This window comes from Peromyscus eremicus, chromosome 9, assembly GCF_949786415.1.
Source record: "Peromyscus eremicus chromosome 9, PerEre_H2_v1, whole genome shotgun sequence".
Lineage (NCBI taxonomy): Eukaryota > Metazoa > Chordata > Mammalia > Rodentia > Cricetidae > Peromyscus > Peromyscus eremicus.
The window spans coordinates 51,751,539-51,768,204 of NC_081425.1; the positions used below are offsets into that span (position 1 = coordinate 51,751,539).

The window sequence follows — 16,666 nt, forward strand, 5'->3', positions numbered from 1 at the left end:
CAAGTCCTAGAGAAAGTGCCTGAAAATAAGCACTGGATGGACTTGGGTGCCTTAGGCTGGTTCCTAGCTTCAGTCCTTTATCCTCTCATTTCTTCATATTTTCTTCATCCTTTCATATAAAGTTGAGGAGTTTAAATACAACCGACTGCTGCTTCTGAGTGTTCAGATTCTACTCTGATTAGCTTTGTAGTGTTGGCAACAACTCTTCCCTCTGAGGTAATAATTGTTCAGTTTCTTCCTTTCAAAAATCCTTTGCCAAAAATTCCTTGATGATGAAGAGGATCCTCAATGTTGCTACTGCAGTGTGAGCAAGTTTAATCTCCCGATTGTATAGTGATTTTAAGAACAGTGTTCATTTATAATTAATATGTCAAGGATAAGGAATGCATATAGATAATGGAGTTATGATTATTCTAAGAAGAGTTGGAAGGATTAGGTACAAGGTTTTATAAGAAGGCCAACAGCAATATTGTATGTTTAGTCAGATGACATGCTTTGCTTTGTATGTGGCCTTTATTCACCTAGCAGTTCTAATTGGCATAAGAGCAAACTTTGAGGACTACCACAGCAGTGCAGCTGCAGGTTTCAGTGGATATTGTTTAAGAGAAGAAAAAACACAAAATGGCATGACTGAGGATGAAGTGCAGTCGGGAGAGTGCTTGCCTAGCATGCATGGCACTAGGATTTGATCCCCACCACCTCGTGAACCAGGTGTGGGTGCACAAATCTGTAATCCTAGCACTGTGGAGGTGGAGAAAGGAGAGTCAGAAATTCAGCATTTATCTTTGATTGTATAGCAGGTTTGAGACTAGCCTATAAAAAAAAGCAAAACACAAAACTTTAAACTTCTGATATCCTTCGATGATCTTTCTTTTTTTTCTTAAAGCTGCTGAACCAATATTCTTGTTCCCCTTTACCTTGGCTATCTAGGAAATAGACTTGGGAAAGGGCTGGGGAGAAGACTCAGTGGGTAGGGTGCTTGCTGTGTTACCATAAGGAGTTGGAATCTCCATCACCCATGGGAAAGCTGGGCACAGTGGCACAGTTACATGGAACCATGTCTGTAATCCCGTGACTCCTACAGAGATTTGGGAAGTGGAGATGGGAGAATCCACAGAAGCTCCCAGATGAGCTAGCCTGCTGTAGGCACCAGCAAACAAACAAGAGGCTGGTCTCAAGGTGGAAGATAAGGGCCCGTTCTTGAGGTTGTCCTCCAACTTGCATATGTACCCACTGTGGACACATATGCATAGTCACACCAATGCACAAAGATAGAAAATATTTTAAAATTTAAAAATTAAATTTAAATTTAATAATAAAACCACCCAACCAAACAAACAAAGCAGGGCTGAAGAGCTGGCTCAGCAGTTAAGAGCATATGCTGCTCTTCGTTCCCACGCTGGTTCATGACAGCCTGTGGTGTCAGTAGTGGGGGATCTGATGCCCTCTGCTGACCTCCACGGGCGTCAAGCACGCACATAGTGCACATACACACATACAGGCAAAAACAGTCATGTGTAAATTAAAAATAAAACTTAAATAGAAAAGTCACTGGGGTAGTGACACACGCCTTTAATCCTAGCACTTAGCAGGCAGAGGCAGGTGGATTTCTGTGAGTTTAAGGTCCAGCCCAGTTTACATAGTTCCAGGTCAGCAAGGGCTGCATAGTGTGACCATACCTCAAAATAAGTAAATAAAAATTAAAAACGTGGAAAAACAGACAACTATTTTGTAGCATTTTGTTATACTGTCCATCATTTTGTTGTTTTTACTGTTGTTGTTGAGACAGGCTTTCTCTGTATAGCCTTGGCTGTCCTTTGAACCAACTGTGTAGCCCAGGCTGGCCTGAAACTCACAAATCCATCTGCCTCTGCCTCCTGAGTGCTGGGATTGGAAGTGTGTGCCACCAAGCCTAGCCAAATTCATAGACTTTTTTGAGAATGTATTTCTTATTTTCTGTGTATGGGTGTTTTCTCTGCATGTCTGTCTGTGCACCACGTGCGTGCCTGGTGCTAGAGGAGGCGAAGAGAGCGTTGGGTCTCCTGCCTCCTCCTCGGTGCTGGGAATTGGACCCTGATCTTCTGGAAGAGCAGCCAGTGCTCCTGACTGCACAGCCATCTCTCCAGCCCCTTAAATTCATAGTTTTTAACCCAACTACATTTACTTTAAAGTCTACTAAGAGGTGGTAATAAATATTGAAAAGTTTTATGAAGAATTTTGTCCATTGTTTAAAAAGTTTTGATACTTGCATTTATTTTGTGTGTGTGTGTTAAGGGTGCACATGTGTACATGACACAGCATGGACAACTTGGGAGAGTGGTTCTCTCCTTCCACCACGTGGGGCCCAAGGATCAGACTGAGGTTCTCAGGTTGGCAGTAGGCCTTTATTCACTGAGCCGTCTCACCAGCCGGTATCTCTGATTTTTATAGCATTGATAGGATTTGAAGAAGGTGATTTTTGTTTAGAAAGCCATTGTTTCCGCCGGGCGGTGGTGGCGCACGCCTTTAATCCCAGCACTCGGGAGGCAGAGCCAGGCGGATCTCTGTGAGTTCGAGGCCAGCCTGGGCTACCAAGTGAGTCCCAGGAAAGGCGCAAAGCTACACAGAGAAACCCTGTCTCGAAAAACCAAAAAAAAAAAAAAAAAAGAAAGAAAGAAAGAAAGAAAGAAAGCCATTGTTTCCAATCCATTTCTTAGGATAACCTTGATAATTACCTTTCCCTAGGAGTCTGTGGGTTTGGTGTCCATGTTCCGTGGCATGGGCCTTGATACGGCCCTCCGGACCCCTTCAAAACGAGAAGCGCCTTCTTTAGGTATGTGGGAGTCAACTGGAAAGTTGGGGAGGCATATGTGGTCGCTTTGTTTTTGTGCTGTGGAGGCCAGTATGGCTTGAGTCTTATGTCCACATGGTTTGTCTTCAGAAACGTAACTGTACAACATGCTCAGCTCACAGTAGTAACAGCTGAGGTTTGGCTCTTGCAGGCAGAGGCGTTTTAGGTCGAGGCTTGTCTGCTAACATGGCCTGCAAAGACAGAGAAGAACCCCGTTCCTCTTTGCCTGATCCTTCGGTACTGGCAGCTGGGGACAGCAAGCTGGCAGAGGCTTCAGTTGGTTGGAGTAGGTAGGTAAAGTCACTTTGTCCTGTAACCTCAAGTGTAGGATGCAGAGAGAAGCTCTGGGACAGGTGTGTTGCCATTCAGATGAGCATTTCCCAGCTGGGTGTCCATGGTGGCTGTCTCCCAGGGATAGTTAGTTGGTGCCTGCTCACCTAGGAGGCACCAACCCAGGGAGGGAGAATAGTTCCCACTGGGCACCTCACAACTTCTTTTGATTCCTCAGAAGGTCCCCTGATGGTAACATATGAGTCACATTCCCCTCAATTCTGCCTAGGAAGATGGCTTTGAGAGGGCATACCAAGAGTGGCTAGTGATTGGGTCATCATTTTAAGAGAATTCTAAGGCTGAGCTTGGGCCCCTTTGGGTGTCCCCTTCAAGAAAAGAATGGTAGCAATGGTTACAAAGAGCAGCTTCCTCGGGAGTGCGTGTACCATGTTACCGACATGGTTGCCCAAGGGACCTTGGAAACAATTTTGTGGAGGCTATTCATGTCTCTGATCTCAGTCCTATGCCCAATCTAGGCTCCAGCTGGTATGTGTGGTGCCTTTGGGAAGCTGTAGGGCCATGGCCAGGGTTCACACTGGCCAGGTCATCCTGTCCATCCACACCAAACTGCAGATTAAGAAATGTCATTGAGGCCCTGTGTAGAGCCAAGTTCAAGTTCCCCGGCCACCAGATGACCCATTACAAGGAAGATCCATGCTTCACTAAGTTCAGTGCACATGAATTTGAAGACATGATAGCTGAGAAGCGGCTCATTGTTGATGGCTGTGGGGTCAAGTAGACCCCAGTAATGATCCCCTGAACCAAGTGGTGGGCCCTGCACTCCTGGGGGCTTCCCGTGTTGTCTTCCACTCCACCAAATCATTTCAGTAATGAATTTCACAGCCAGTTTTATTTTTTATTATTAAATTTTTTACTTATTTTACATACCAATCACAGTTTCCCCTCCCTCCTCTCCTGTTCCCTGCTTCCTCCTTTCTACCCCCCTAACCCACTCCTCAGAAAGGGTAAGGCTTCCTATGGAAATCAACAAAGTGTGACATATCAAGTTGAGGTAGGATCAAGCTCCGACCCCCTGCATCAAGGCTGTGTGAGGCATCCCACCATAGGGAATAGGTTCCAAAAAGCCAGGGGCCCCACAAACAGACCAACTGTTATCCACATGCAGAGGGCCTAGGTCAGTCCCATGCAGGCTCCCTAGCTGTTAATCTAGAGTCCGTGAGCTCCCACAAGCTTGGGTCAGCTGCCTCTGTGGGTTTCCCCATCATGATCTTGACCTACCTTGCTCCTATCTCTCTTCCCTCTATTTGACTGGACTTCCAGAGCTCTGCCTAGTGCTTGGCTGTGGATCTTCACAGCTGCTCCCATCAGTTACTGGATGAAGGTTCTATGATGACAATTGGAGTAGTCACTAATCTGATTACAGGAGAAGGCCAGTTCAGGCATCCTCTCCACTATTGCTAGGAGTCTTAGCTGGGGTCATCCTTGAGGATTCCTGGGAGTTTGTTTCCCTGGCACCAGGTTTCTCCCTAACCCTGTAATGGACCTCTCTATCAAGATATCTCTTTCGTTGCTCTCCCTCTCCGTCCCTCCCTCAACTCAACCATCTGATCCTTCATGTTCCCACCCCCTCCTCTCTACACTCTCCACCCCCAGTTTACCCAGGAGAGCTTATCTATTTCCCCTTCCCAGGGCTATCCATGCATCCCTCTTAGGGTCCTCCTTGTTACCTAGTTTCTCTAGGTCTATGGAATGTAGCCTGGTTATCCTTTGCTTTATATCTATTATCTACTTATGAGTGAGTACATACCATGTTTGTTTTTCTGGGTCTGGGTTACCTCACTCAGGATGATTTCTTCTAGTTCTGTCCATTTGCCTGCAATTTTCATGTCATTGTAATACTCCATTGTGTAAATGTACCACATTTTCTTTTATTCTTTGATTGAGGGGCATCTAGGTTGTTTCCAGGTTCTGGCTATTACGAATAATGCTGCTATGATCATAGTTGAGCATGTGTCCTTGTGGTATGATTGAACATTGTTTGGTATATGCCCAAAAGTGGTATTCCTGGGTCTTGAGGAAGATTGATTACCAATTTTCTGAGAAACCGCCATACTGATTACCAAAGTGGCTGTACAGGTTTGCACTCCCACCAGCAGTGGAGGAGTGTTCTCTTTGCTCTGCATCCTCTCCAACATAAGCTGTCATCAGTGTTTTTGATCATAGCCATTCTGACAGGTGTAAGATGGTATCTCAGAGTTGTTTTGATTTGCATTTCCCTGATGCCTAAGGATGTTGAACAATTCCTTAGATGTCTTTTGGCCATTTGAGATTCTTCCATTGGGAATTCTCTGTTTAGCTCTGTAGCCCATTTTTTAATTGGATTGTTCGTTATTTTGATGTCTAGTTTCTTGAGTTCTTTATATATTTTGGAGATCAGCCCTCTGTCAGATATAGGGTTGGTGAAGATCTTTTCCCATTCTGTAGACTGCTGTTTTGTCTTATTGACCGTGTCCTTTGTCTTGCAGAAGCTTTTCAGTTTCAGGAGGTCCCATTTATTAATTGTCGATCTCAGTGTCTGTGCTACTGGTGTTATATTCAGGAAGTAGTCTCCTGTGCCAATACATTCAAGGCTACTTTCCACTTTATCAGGTTCAGTGTATCTGAATTTATGTTGAGGTCTTTGATCCACTTAGACTTGAGTTTTATACGTGGCTATAGATATGGATCTATTTGCAATCTTCTACATGTTGACATCCAGTTATCATTTGTTGAAGATGATTTCTTTTTTCTATTGTTCAGTTTTGGCTTCTTTGTCAAAAATCAGGTGTTCATAGGTGTGTGGATTTATGTCAGGGTCTTCAATTCGATTCCATTGGTCCACATGTCGGTTTTTATGCCAATACCAAGCTGTTTTTATTACTATAGCTCTATAGTGGAGCTTGAAGTCAGGGATTGTGGTGCCTCTGGAAGTTGCTTTATTGAACAGGATGGTTTTAGCTATCCTGGGTTTTTTGTTTTCCCATATGAAGTTGAGTATTGTTCTTTCCAGGTCTGTAAAGAATTGTGTTGGGATTTTGATGGGGATTGCGTTGAATCTGTAGATTGCTTTTGGTAAGACTGCCATTTTTACTATGTTAACCCTGCCTATCCATGAGCATAGGAGATCTTTCCATCTTCTGATAATTTCTTCATTTCCTTTCTTCAAAGACTTGTCATACAGGTCTTTCACTTGTTTGGTTAGAGTTGTCCCAAGATATTTTATATTATTTGTGGCTATAATAAAGGTTGTTGTTTCTCTGATTTCTTTCTCAGCCCATTTATTATTTGTATATAGGAGGGCTACTGATTTTTTGAATTAATTTTTTAAAAAAGATTTATTTATTTATTATGTATACAGTGTTCTGCCTATATGTCTGCCTGCAGGCCAAAAGCAGGCACCAGATCTCATTATGAATGATTGTGAGCCACCATGTGGTTGCTGGGAGTTGAACTCAGGACCTCTGAAAGAGCAGCCAGCACTCTTAACTACTGAGTCATCTCTCCAGTCCTGAATTAATTTTGTATCCTGCCACATTACTGAAGGTGTTTATCAGCTGTAGGAGTTACCTGATAGAATTTTTAGGGTCACTTATGTGTACTATCATATCATCTGCAAATAGTGAAAGTTTGACCTCTTCCTTTCCAATTTGTATCCCCTTGATCTCCTTTTGTTGCCTTATTGCTCTAGCTAGAACTATAGTGAATAGATATGGAGAGAGTGGGGACAGCCTTTTCTTATTCCTGATTTGAGTGAAATCGCTTTGAGTTTCTCTCCATATAATTTGATGTTGGCTGTTGGCTTGCTGTATATTGCTTTTATTATGATTAGGTATGTTCCTTGTATCCCTGATCTCTCCAAGACCTTTATCATGAAGGAGTGTTGGATTTTGTCAAAGGCTTTTTCAGCATCTAATGAGATGATCGTGTGTGTGTGTGTGTGTGTGTGTGTGTGTGTGTGTGTGTGTTTTCTTTCAGTTTGTTTGTATGGTGGATTACATTGACAAATTTTCGTATGTTGACCACCCCCTCCCCTGCAGCTCTTAGATGAAGCCTACTTGATCATGGTAGGTGATTTTTCTGATGTGTTCTTGGATTCGGTTTGCCAGTATTTTATTGAGCATTTTTGCATCAATGTTCATGAGGGAGATTGGTTTGTAATTCTCTTTTTTTTTTTTTTTTTTTTTTGTTGTTGTTTGTTTTGTTTTGTTTTGTTTTGCCTGCATGAGGGTGTTAGGTCCCCTGGAACTGGAGTTACAGACAGTTGTGAGCTGCCATGTGGGTACTGGGAATTGAACCCAGGTCCTCTGGAAGAGCAGTCAGTGCTCTTAACCATTGGGCCATCCCTCCAGCCCCGTAATTCTTTCTTTGTTGTATCTTTGTGTGGTTTGATTATCAGGGTAACTGTATCCTTATAAAAAGAGTTTGGCAATGTTCCTTCTGTTTCTATTGTGTGGAATTCTATTTGAGGGGTGTTGGTATTAGCTCTTCTTTGAAATTCTGGTAGAATTCTGTGCTGAAACCATTTGGCCTTGGGCTTTTTTTGGTTAGGAGACTTTTAATGACTGCTTCTATATCCTTAGGGGTTGTAAGTCTATTTAAATTGTTTATCTGGTCTTGATTTAATTTTGGTATGTGGTACCTATCCAAGAAATTGTCCATTTCTTTTAGATTTTTCAATTTTGTGGAGTACAGGTTTTTGAAGTATGACCTAATGATTCTCTGGATTTCCTCAATGTCTGTTGTTATGTCTCCCTTTTCATTTCTGATTTTGCTAATTTGGATGCTCTCTCTCTGCCTTTTGGTTAGTTTGGATAAGGACTTGTCTATCTTGTTGATTTTTTTCAAAGAACTAACTCTTTGTTTCATTGATTCTTTGTATTGTTCTCTTGGTTTCTGTTTTATTGATTTCAGCTCTCAATTTGATTATTTTCTGGCATCTACTCCTCCGGGGTGAGTTTTCTTCTTCTTGTTCTAGAGCTTTCAGGTTTGCTGTTAAGTCGCTAGTGTGAGATTTCTCCACCTTCTTTATGTGGGTGTGTAGTGCTATGAATAGTCCTCTTAGCACTGCTTTCATAGTGTCCCATAAGTTTGGGTATGTTGTACACTCGTTTTCATTGAATTCTAGGAAATCTTTAATTTCTTTATTTCTTCCTTGTCCCAGTGGTGATTCAGTTGAGCATTTTTCAGTTTCCGTGAGTTTGTAGGCTTTCTGCCTTATGTGGTGTTGAATTCTAACTTTAAGCCATGGTGATCAGATAAGATAGAGGGGGTTATTCCAAGTTTTTTTTTTTGTATCTGTTGAGATTTGCTTTGTGACCGGGTATATGGTCAATTTTAGAGAAGGTTCCATGGGGTGCTGAGAAGAAGGTATATTCTCTTGTGTTTGGGTGAAATGTTCTATAGATGTCTGTTAAGTCCGTTTGAGTCATAACATCTGTTAGTTCCCTTATTTCTGTGTTAAGTTTCTGTCTGGCAGATCTGTCCATTGGTGAGAGTGGAGTGTTGAAGTCTCCCACTATTAGTGTGTGGGGTTTGATGTGTGATTTAAGCTTTAGTAATGTCTCTTTTACAAATGTGGGTGCTTTTGTATTTGGGGCATAAATGTTCAGAATTGAGACTTCATCTTGATGGATTTTTCCTGTGATCAGTATGAAATGTCCTTCTCCATCTCTTTTGACTAATTTTAGTTTGAAGTCTATTTTGTTAAATATTAGAATAGCTACACCAGCTTGTTTCTTAGGTCCATTTGATTAGAAAATCTTTCCCCAACCCTTTACTCTGAGGTAATATCTTTCTTTCAGGTTGAGGTGTGTTTCTTGTATGCAGCAGAAGGATGGATCATGTTTTCATATACATTCTGTTAGCCTGTGTCTTTTTATAGGCAAATTAAGTCCATTGTTATTAAGAAATATTAATGACCCAGTGACTGTTAATTCCTGTTATTTTTTTGGTTTTGTTGTTGCTGTTGGTAGTGTGTGTGTGTGTTTCCCTTTGGAATTTGCTGGTGTGAGATGATCTATTGCCTGTGTTTTCATGGGTGTAGCTCACTTCCTTGGGTTGTAATTTTTCTTCTAGTACTTTCTGTAGGGCTGGATTTGTGGATAGGTATTGTTTAAGTTATTTTAACTAACTTTTTAGGTTTTTGTTTGTTCGTTTTGTTTTTTCGAGACAGGATTTCTTTGTGTAGCTTTGTGCCTTTCCTGGAACTCACTTTGTAGACCAGGCTGGCCTCGAATTCACAGAGATCCGCCTGCCTCTGCCTCCTGAGTGCTGGGATTAAAGGTGAGCACCAACACTGCCCATAATTTTTCAGTTTTGTCTAGTATCTTGTTTTCTCCGTCTATGATCATTGAAAGTTTTGTTGGGTGTAGTAGTCTGGGCTGGCATCCATGGTCTCTTAGTGTCTGCAAAACATCTGCCCAGGACCTTCTGGCTTTCAGAGTCTCCATTGAGAAGTTGGGTTTAATTCTGATAGGTTTGCCTTTATATGTTACTTGGCCTTTTTCCTTTGCAGCATCTAATATTCTTTCTTTATTCTGTGTGTTCAGTGTTTTGATTATTATGTGGTAAGGGGACTTTTTTTTTTTTTTGGTCCAGTCTATTTGGTGTTCTGTAAGCTTCTTGTGTCTTCCTAGGCATGCTGTTCTTTAGGTTGGGAAAGTTTTCTTCTATGATTTTGTTGAATATATTTTCTGTGCCTTTGAGCTGGTATTCTTCTTCTATCCCTATTATTCTTAGGTTTGGTCTTTTCATGGTGTCTCAGATTTCCTGGATGTTTTGTGTTAAGAATTTTTTGGATTTAACATTTTCTTTGACTGATGAATCTATTTCCTCTGTCATATCTTCAGTGCCTGAGATTCTCTCTTCCATCTCTTGCATTCTGTTGGTAATGCTTGCATCTGTAGTTCCTGTTCGTTTACCCAGATTTTTCATTTCCAGAATTCCCTCAGTTTGTTTTTTCTTTATTGCCCCTATTTCAATTTTCAAGTCTTGAATTGTTTCCTTCACCTGTTTGATTGTTTTTTTTTCTTTAAGGGATTTATTGATTTCTTCCAATTTTTTGTTTGTCTTTTCCTTGATTTCTTTTTTTTTGGGGGGGGGGGGCTTGTTTTTGAGACAGGATTTCTCCATGTAGTTTTGGTGCCTGTCCTGGAACTCACTCTGTAGACCAGGCTGGCCTCGAACTCACAGAGATCTGCCTGGCTCTGCTTCCTGAGCGCTGGGATTAAAGGTGTGCACCACTGCCACCTGGCTTCCTAGATTTCTTTAAGAGAATTTTTCATTTCCTCTTTAAGGGCCTCTATATCTTCATAAAGTTATTTTTAAAGTCATTTTATTCTGCTTCATCTGTGTTGGGATGTTCAGGTGGTGCCATATTGGTCTTTATGTTGTTGAATGTATTACACTGCTGTTTACTCATCTGGGTTTGGGATAATTATAGGAACAGGTGTTGATTCTTGTGATGTCTTTGTTGGATGGGTATTTTGTTCCTTTACTGTCTGTTCCCTTTATTGTCTTTTGGCCTGAATGGCCAAGGGGTCTGATGATTGGCGGGTTGTCAGGCTGAGTAGAGTTGTCTCAGCTGAGATTTGTGGCAGTTTGGGTGTCTAGATCCAGCGTATCGTCCAGATCTTCTGGCTGGTATGGGCTTTACTTGTACCTATGGGGTCTGCTCTTCTAATTGGTGTAGTTTTTGCCTGTGCTTGTTCTGCCAACTGGTGTGGGTGGTGCTTGTGCCTATAGGATCTGCTGATGTTGCTGAAGAGGGTTGTTCACGGGGAAGATGTTCTTCTTCCAAACGGTGGCAGTAGTTGGTGCTTGTGCCTCTAGGGGCTGCTGGTTTTGTGGGGTGGTTGGCCAAGGGGAGGATGGTGGGTTCGGTGGGTTTCCATGGCAGCGTGGGTCCTGTAGGTTACAGGTCCAATGGGTGGCAGTGGTGGGGTGGAGTGGCCTGCCCATAGGCCTCTTCCTGCTGCTCCACAGCTAGTCTCTAAAAAGGAAAGCAGTGGTACACTTGAGAGGATGGTCTAGATGTTGTGTAGACCAGAAAGGCCCTGATTTGTCTCCTTTTCCTTTCAGAATGCTGGGAAGAGGCAGTTCTGATGTCTTGTTACCGCTGGGAAGAGCAGCCAGTAGTATAGGCCGAGGAGTGGATAAGTCTCCCAGCGCCTTTGGCCTGACCGCTCGGGATCCCCCACGGCTGCCACAGCCTCCAGCTCTGTCTCCGACCTCACTGCACTCTGCAGATCCCCCTCCAGTCCTGACTATGGAGCGAAAGGAAAAGTGAGTTAAGGTCACCTTCTGCTCAGGCTGCTGGGTAGAATTGTGGGTACAGTTCTGTGAGTCCACATTCTTCTGGAGTGAAGGGGGCTGGAGTGTGTTTGTCTTTTGACAGAGGAGAGATAAGATGAAGAGATTCCTGAAGAAGTACAATGGTTTTAACTGTGAATATAAACAGTTGGCTTGTCACGTCCCTTTCACATCAGACTGACAGTTTGCTGTCATGTTGAAGATAAGGATGTCACCTAGGAGGAGTATTAACTGCTCCTCATCTCTCTCTGTGGAAGATTCTTTATCCTTAGGTAGCTGGCCTTGGTTACTGTAGCACTATTTGTAGGGCAGCCTGGGTGACTTTGCTATGTAATTAGATGTGGCTGCATTTGTACACCTTGATTCCTAGTTTGTGTATCTGTAAATGAAACGGGAAAAAATATTTTCTCAGTCTTTTCCTTGTTGATGGGGGCTGGTCAGTTGGTTATTGAGGTATATGCTGTGTGTGTGTGTGTGTGTGTGTGTGTGTGTGTGTGTTGTCCCAACTAGTCTTGAACTTCTGGACTCAAGGGATCTTTGGTTTTAGCCTCCAGAGTAGATGGAACTAAGTTGTATATTATCATGCCTGGCTTGTGTTTTTTTTCTCCTTTTCTTTCCTTCTTTTCCAGAGAGCTTTTGGTCAAGCAAGGATCAAAAGGAACCCCTCAGTCTTTAGGACTGAACCTCATCAAAATCCAGTGTCATAATGAAGCAGTGTATCAGTATCACGTGACTTTCAGGTATGTACAACTGTGTTTCCCTGGAGGTACTCAGTACTCCTCTGAGCTGCTCCAGACTGACGACTCCCCATACAGTAACCTGCACTCAAGGTTCTGGGAGGAAGTTCAAGTTAGTATTTGTGTGCGTTAGCTCTTTTCCAAATTCAGGTTTTGATTTCATAGGCACAGGCTCATGTGAAGCTAGAAATGGATTTATAGTGGAAGTAATGTACTGTAAGCTCAGAGCCTGTGGTCTGCATGGGCTCCTCCCATGGCCTTTCCTGTGTTTCTGGCAGTACTGGTGCTTGAACCCAGGACCTCACACATGCTAGGCAAGTGCTCCACTACTGAGCAACACCCAGCACATTGCCATGATCTCTTGGCTCATCCTTTGTAATTTTTATTCCTTTTATTAAACTTTTACCACTTGTATAAGATCCATAACTCGGCCGGGCGGTGGTGGCGCACGCCTTTAATCCCAGCACTCGGGAGGCAGAGCCAGGCGGATCTCTGTGAGTTCGAGGCCAGCCTGGTCTACAAAGTGAGTTCCAGGACAGGCTCCAAAGCTACACAGAGAAACCCTGTCTCGAAAAACCAAAAAACCAAAAACCAAAAAAAAAAAAAAAAAAAAAAAAAAAAAAAAAAAAAAAAGATCCATAACTCAAAAACCTGGATCTTCCTATACACACATTATCATAATCGACATTTCATGTCTCTCCAGTGACAGTCCAGGGTTAAACTCAAGGATGTTGGCCTGGAGAGATGTCTCAGTGGTTAAGAGCTTATGCTGCTCTTGCAGAGGACCTGAGTTTGGTTCCCAGCACCCTTATTGGGCAGCTCACAACCAGCTGTAAGTCCAGCTCCAGGTGGATCTAACACCACACCAACCATAGCCACATACACATACAAATGATTAAAAATAATAAAAATAAAACTTAAAAAATAAATAAACTCGGTTTGAAATCAAAGAAAAGAACTTTAATTTTATAGCAACATTTTAGGATTTTTTTCCTACGTTTTAAGTGTAAGGGTTCATAGTAGTTTATGTTCTCTTTGTAAGGTTATAGGAAAGCCTTTCTCTAGAGGTTGTTGGCTGGAATCATGAAAAACAAATGCTTTGAAATACATTTGAAGAAACGTGAAGATAGAAACCTGTGTTTTTCTGACAGTTACTGTAACTACGGAGCAGAACATCATGTTTTCCTGTGTGTACACATTGTGACACTAACTGACTTATCTGTAATGTCATCTACTGTAGTGAGGTTTACGGTCCCCTCTAGCAGGATGTCATATGTTGTTGTCACTCACTGAGGCTCACCCTCCCATGTCACAGAGCACTGCTGCCTTGGTGGGTGTCTCCCCCCTCATCTCTCCATTGCCTTAGTCTGTATGAGTTTAGATTCCACTATTTATGTGTCTGTGTGTGATTATGTGCACATGTGTGCAGGTACACAAGGCGATCAGAGATGTCAGATCCACCTGGAGCTGGAGTTACAGGCAGCTGTGGGCCACTGGATATAGGTTCTAGGAACAGAACTCAGGTCCTCTGCAAGAGCAGTACATGTTTTTTTGGTTTTGGTTTTGGTTTTTGTTTTCTTTCCATGAGCCACTGCCACCCAGCTATAGTACATGCTCTTAACCACTGGACCATCTCTGTAAGTGAGATCTTCTAGTAATTGTCTGGCTAATTTCACTTAAGAAACTGTCTTATAGGCTCATCCATACTGCAAATGACAGAGTTCATTTTTACAGCTGCAGAAGCAAGGTATGGGCACATCATGGTGATCCCAGCACTTGGAGGCCAAGGCAGAATTGTCTTTCATTCAAGGCCAGTCTGGCTACATAGTGAGTTTTGGCTAGCTTGAGCTGCAGAGTGAGACCTTGTCTCATTTATATGTATATATTTGATACGGAGATCGTAACTGGTCAGAGTGTTAAGAATTAAGTGATAGTGAAGTGCTCAGCTCAAAATGGAACAATTATATCCCTCCCACCAAGCCTCATATAACAATATGGAAGAGAGATGGAGAGAATGTAAGAGTCTGTGGATAGGAAGTATGGATAGGAAGAAACAAAATACAGACTTCTCAACGTGGCACAGCCCTTGCATTCATGAATTCACTGCAGCTGGGTCATCTGCAGAACATCACAAGATTGGGCCTGGTAATGTTTTATCATGGATGGAGAAGGGGCTGATGAGGCCCTATCCTTCCCTGAGAGAGAGACAGTTGGTAGTTGATGGTCACTGGGAAAGGGCATAATTTTCTTCATTGGTTGCCTATATTCTAGTAAATAACATCATGCAAGAAACCTCAGTGAAACTCAGTGGATCATACACAAAGAGTAGGGGGCTGGACAGACGGCTCTCAAGCTAAGAGCACTGGCTGCTCTTCCAGAGGACTTGGGGTTCAATTCCCAGAACCCACATGGTAGCTACAACCATCTGTAACTCTAGTTCCAGGTCATGTGACACTCTTTTCTGTTTTCTCTGGGCACCAGACACACACATGGTGCACAGACATACCTGCGCAGACACATAATAAAAATAAAATAAAATTTTAAAAATACATGAAAGTAAGGGGAACTTTTCTTTTTTCTTTTCCTAATAGGATTCAGAAAAACCTTACTAGTTTTATTTATTTATTTTGGATTATGACTTTTTTAAGCATTCATACACTTTTAAAATTTATTCTTCTCTCATACAATACTTCTCCCACCCCACCCCCAACCCCAGAAAAGACCAGACCTCCCAGGGACATCAATTGATTACAGCACAAGATACAATAATACTAGGCCCAAAGCCTCTCATCAGGGCTGGGCATGGCAACCCAGTAGGAAGAAAAGGGTCCTAAAAGCAGACAAAAGAGTCAGAGACACCTCCACTCCTACCATCAGGAGTCCCACAGAAACACCAAGCCAACAACTGTAACATATATGCAGAGGACCTGGCGCAGACCCAAGTAGACTCCATGGTTGCTGCTTCAGTCTCTTTGGGCCCCTGTGAGCCCTGCTTAGTTGATTCTGTGGACCACCTCCTGGACTCCTCTGGCTTCCACAGTTCCTCCTCCCTCTCTTCCAGGAGGTTCCCCAAGCTACAAGGGGAGGGACCCAATGGAGAACTCCACCAACCTGGGCTCTCTCTACATCTAGTGTTTGGCCATGTGTCTCTGAAGCTGCTCCTGTCAGCTGCCAGAGGAAGCCCCTTTGATGACAGCTGGGTTAGGCACCCCTCTATGAGTATAGCAGAACATCACTAGGAATCATTTCATTGTTTGTTTGTTTGTTTTTTCCCAATCGTGTTTTATTCTACCTGTGTCTCTGAGCTATCCAGCCTCCGGCTCCTGGTCATCCAGGCAGCATCAGGTATGGTCTCCTTCTCCTGGTGTGGGCATCAAATTAGACCAGTCATTGGTGGGTCTCTCCCATAAGTTCTGCATCACCATTGCCCCAGCACATCTTTCAGGCAGGACAGATTGTAGGTCGAGGGTTTTGTGGCTGGGTTGATGTTCCAGTCCCACCACTGGGAGCCTTGCCTGGTTACAGAAGATGTCCAGTCCAGGGCGGTATCCTTCATTACTAGGAGTCCTTGCTATGGTCACTCTCTTAGATTCCAGGGAGTTTTCACTGCACTGGGTTTCCACATCAACCCCCCAAATGCCCTCCTAATTCCATTTTTTCTCCCCATATTCTTTCCCTCCATCCATCCCCATCCCACCTGATTTTTCCTTTTCCCATCCCCACTCACCCCTATTCCACCCACAAAATCTATTTCTCCTTCCCAGGGAGATCCTTAAGTCTCCCCTAGAACCCTCCTTGTTACTTAGCCTCTCTGGGTCTGTGGATTATAGCATGATTATCATTTTACTTAACAGCTAATATCCTCTTATAAATGAGTACATATCGTATCTGTCTTTCTGGATCTGGGTTACCTCACTCAGGATGATTTTTTTCTAGTTCTATCATTTGCTTGCAAATTTTGTGATGTCATTCTTTTAATAGCTGAATAATAATCCATTGTGTAAATATACCACATTTTCTTTTCATTTTGTTTTGTTTTTGTTTGTTTGTGGTTTCGAGGCAAGATTTCTCTATTTAACAGTCCTGGCTGTTTTGGAATTCACTCTGTAGACCAGGCTGGCCTTGAACTCACAGAGATCTGCCTGTGCTGCTGCTGCTACTGCCACCACTACCACCACCAGCAGCTAAAATAAGAACATATATATGTTACACACACACACACACACACACACACACATACATACATACATACATACATACACATATATATTTGGTTTTTCAAGACAAGGTTTCTCTGTATAGCTCTGGCTGTCCTGGAACTCACTCTGTAGACCAGACTAGACTCAAATTTGGAGACCACCTGCCTCTGCTTCCCAAGGACTGGGATTAAAGGCATGAGCCACCACTACCTGGCTATTATATTTTCTTTAGCCATTCTTTGGTTGAGAGGCATCTAGGT

General features: G+C 42.9%; 1 protein-coding gene and 1 pseudogene across 2 annotated transcripts in view; both read left to right on the plus strand.

Annotated features, from left to right (window-relative positions):
- Piwil2 (piwi like RNA-mediated gene silencing 2) overlaps positions 1-16,666 on the plus strand; it is a 69,289-nt gene that overhangs the window by 3,346 nt on the left and 49,277 nt on the right. For both annotated transcript variants that reach the window (XM_059273364.1, XM_059273363.1), the window contains exons 3-6: positions 2,725-2,812; positions 2,982-3,120; positions 11,240-11,443; positions 12,100-12,210. In XM_059273364.1, coding sequence (XP_059129347.1) covers positions 2,725-2,812; positions 2,982-3,120; positions 11,240-11,443; positions 12,100-12,210 — 542 coding nt within the window. The remainder of the gene's footprint in view (positions 1-2,724; positions 2,813-2,981; positions 3,121-11,239; positions 11,444-12,099; positions 12,211-16,666) is intronic.
- LOC131920199 (small nucleolar RNA SNORA70) lies at positions 3,500-3,588 on the plus strand (annotated as a pseudogene).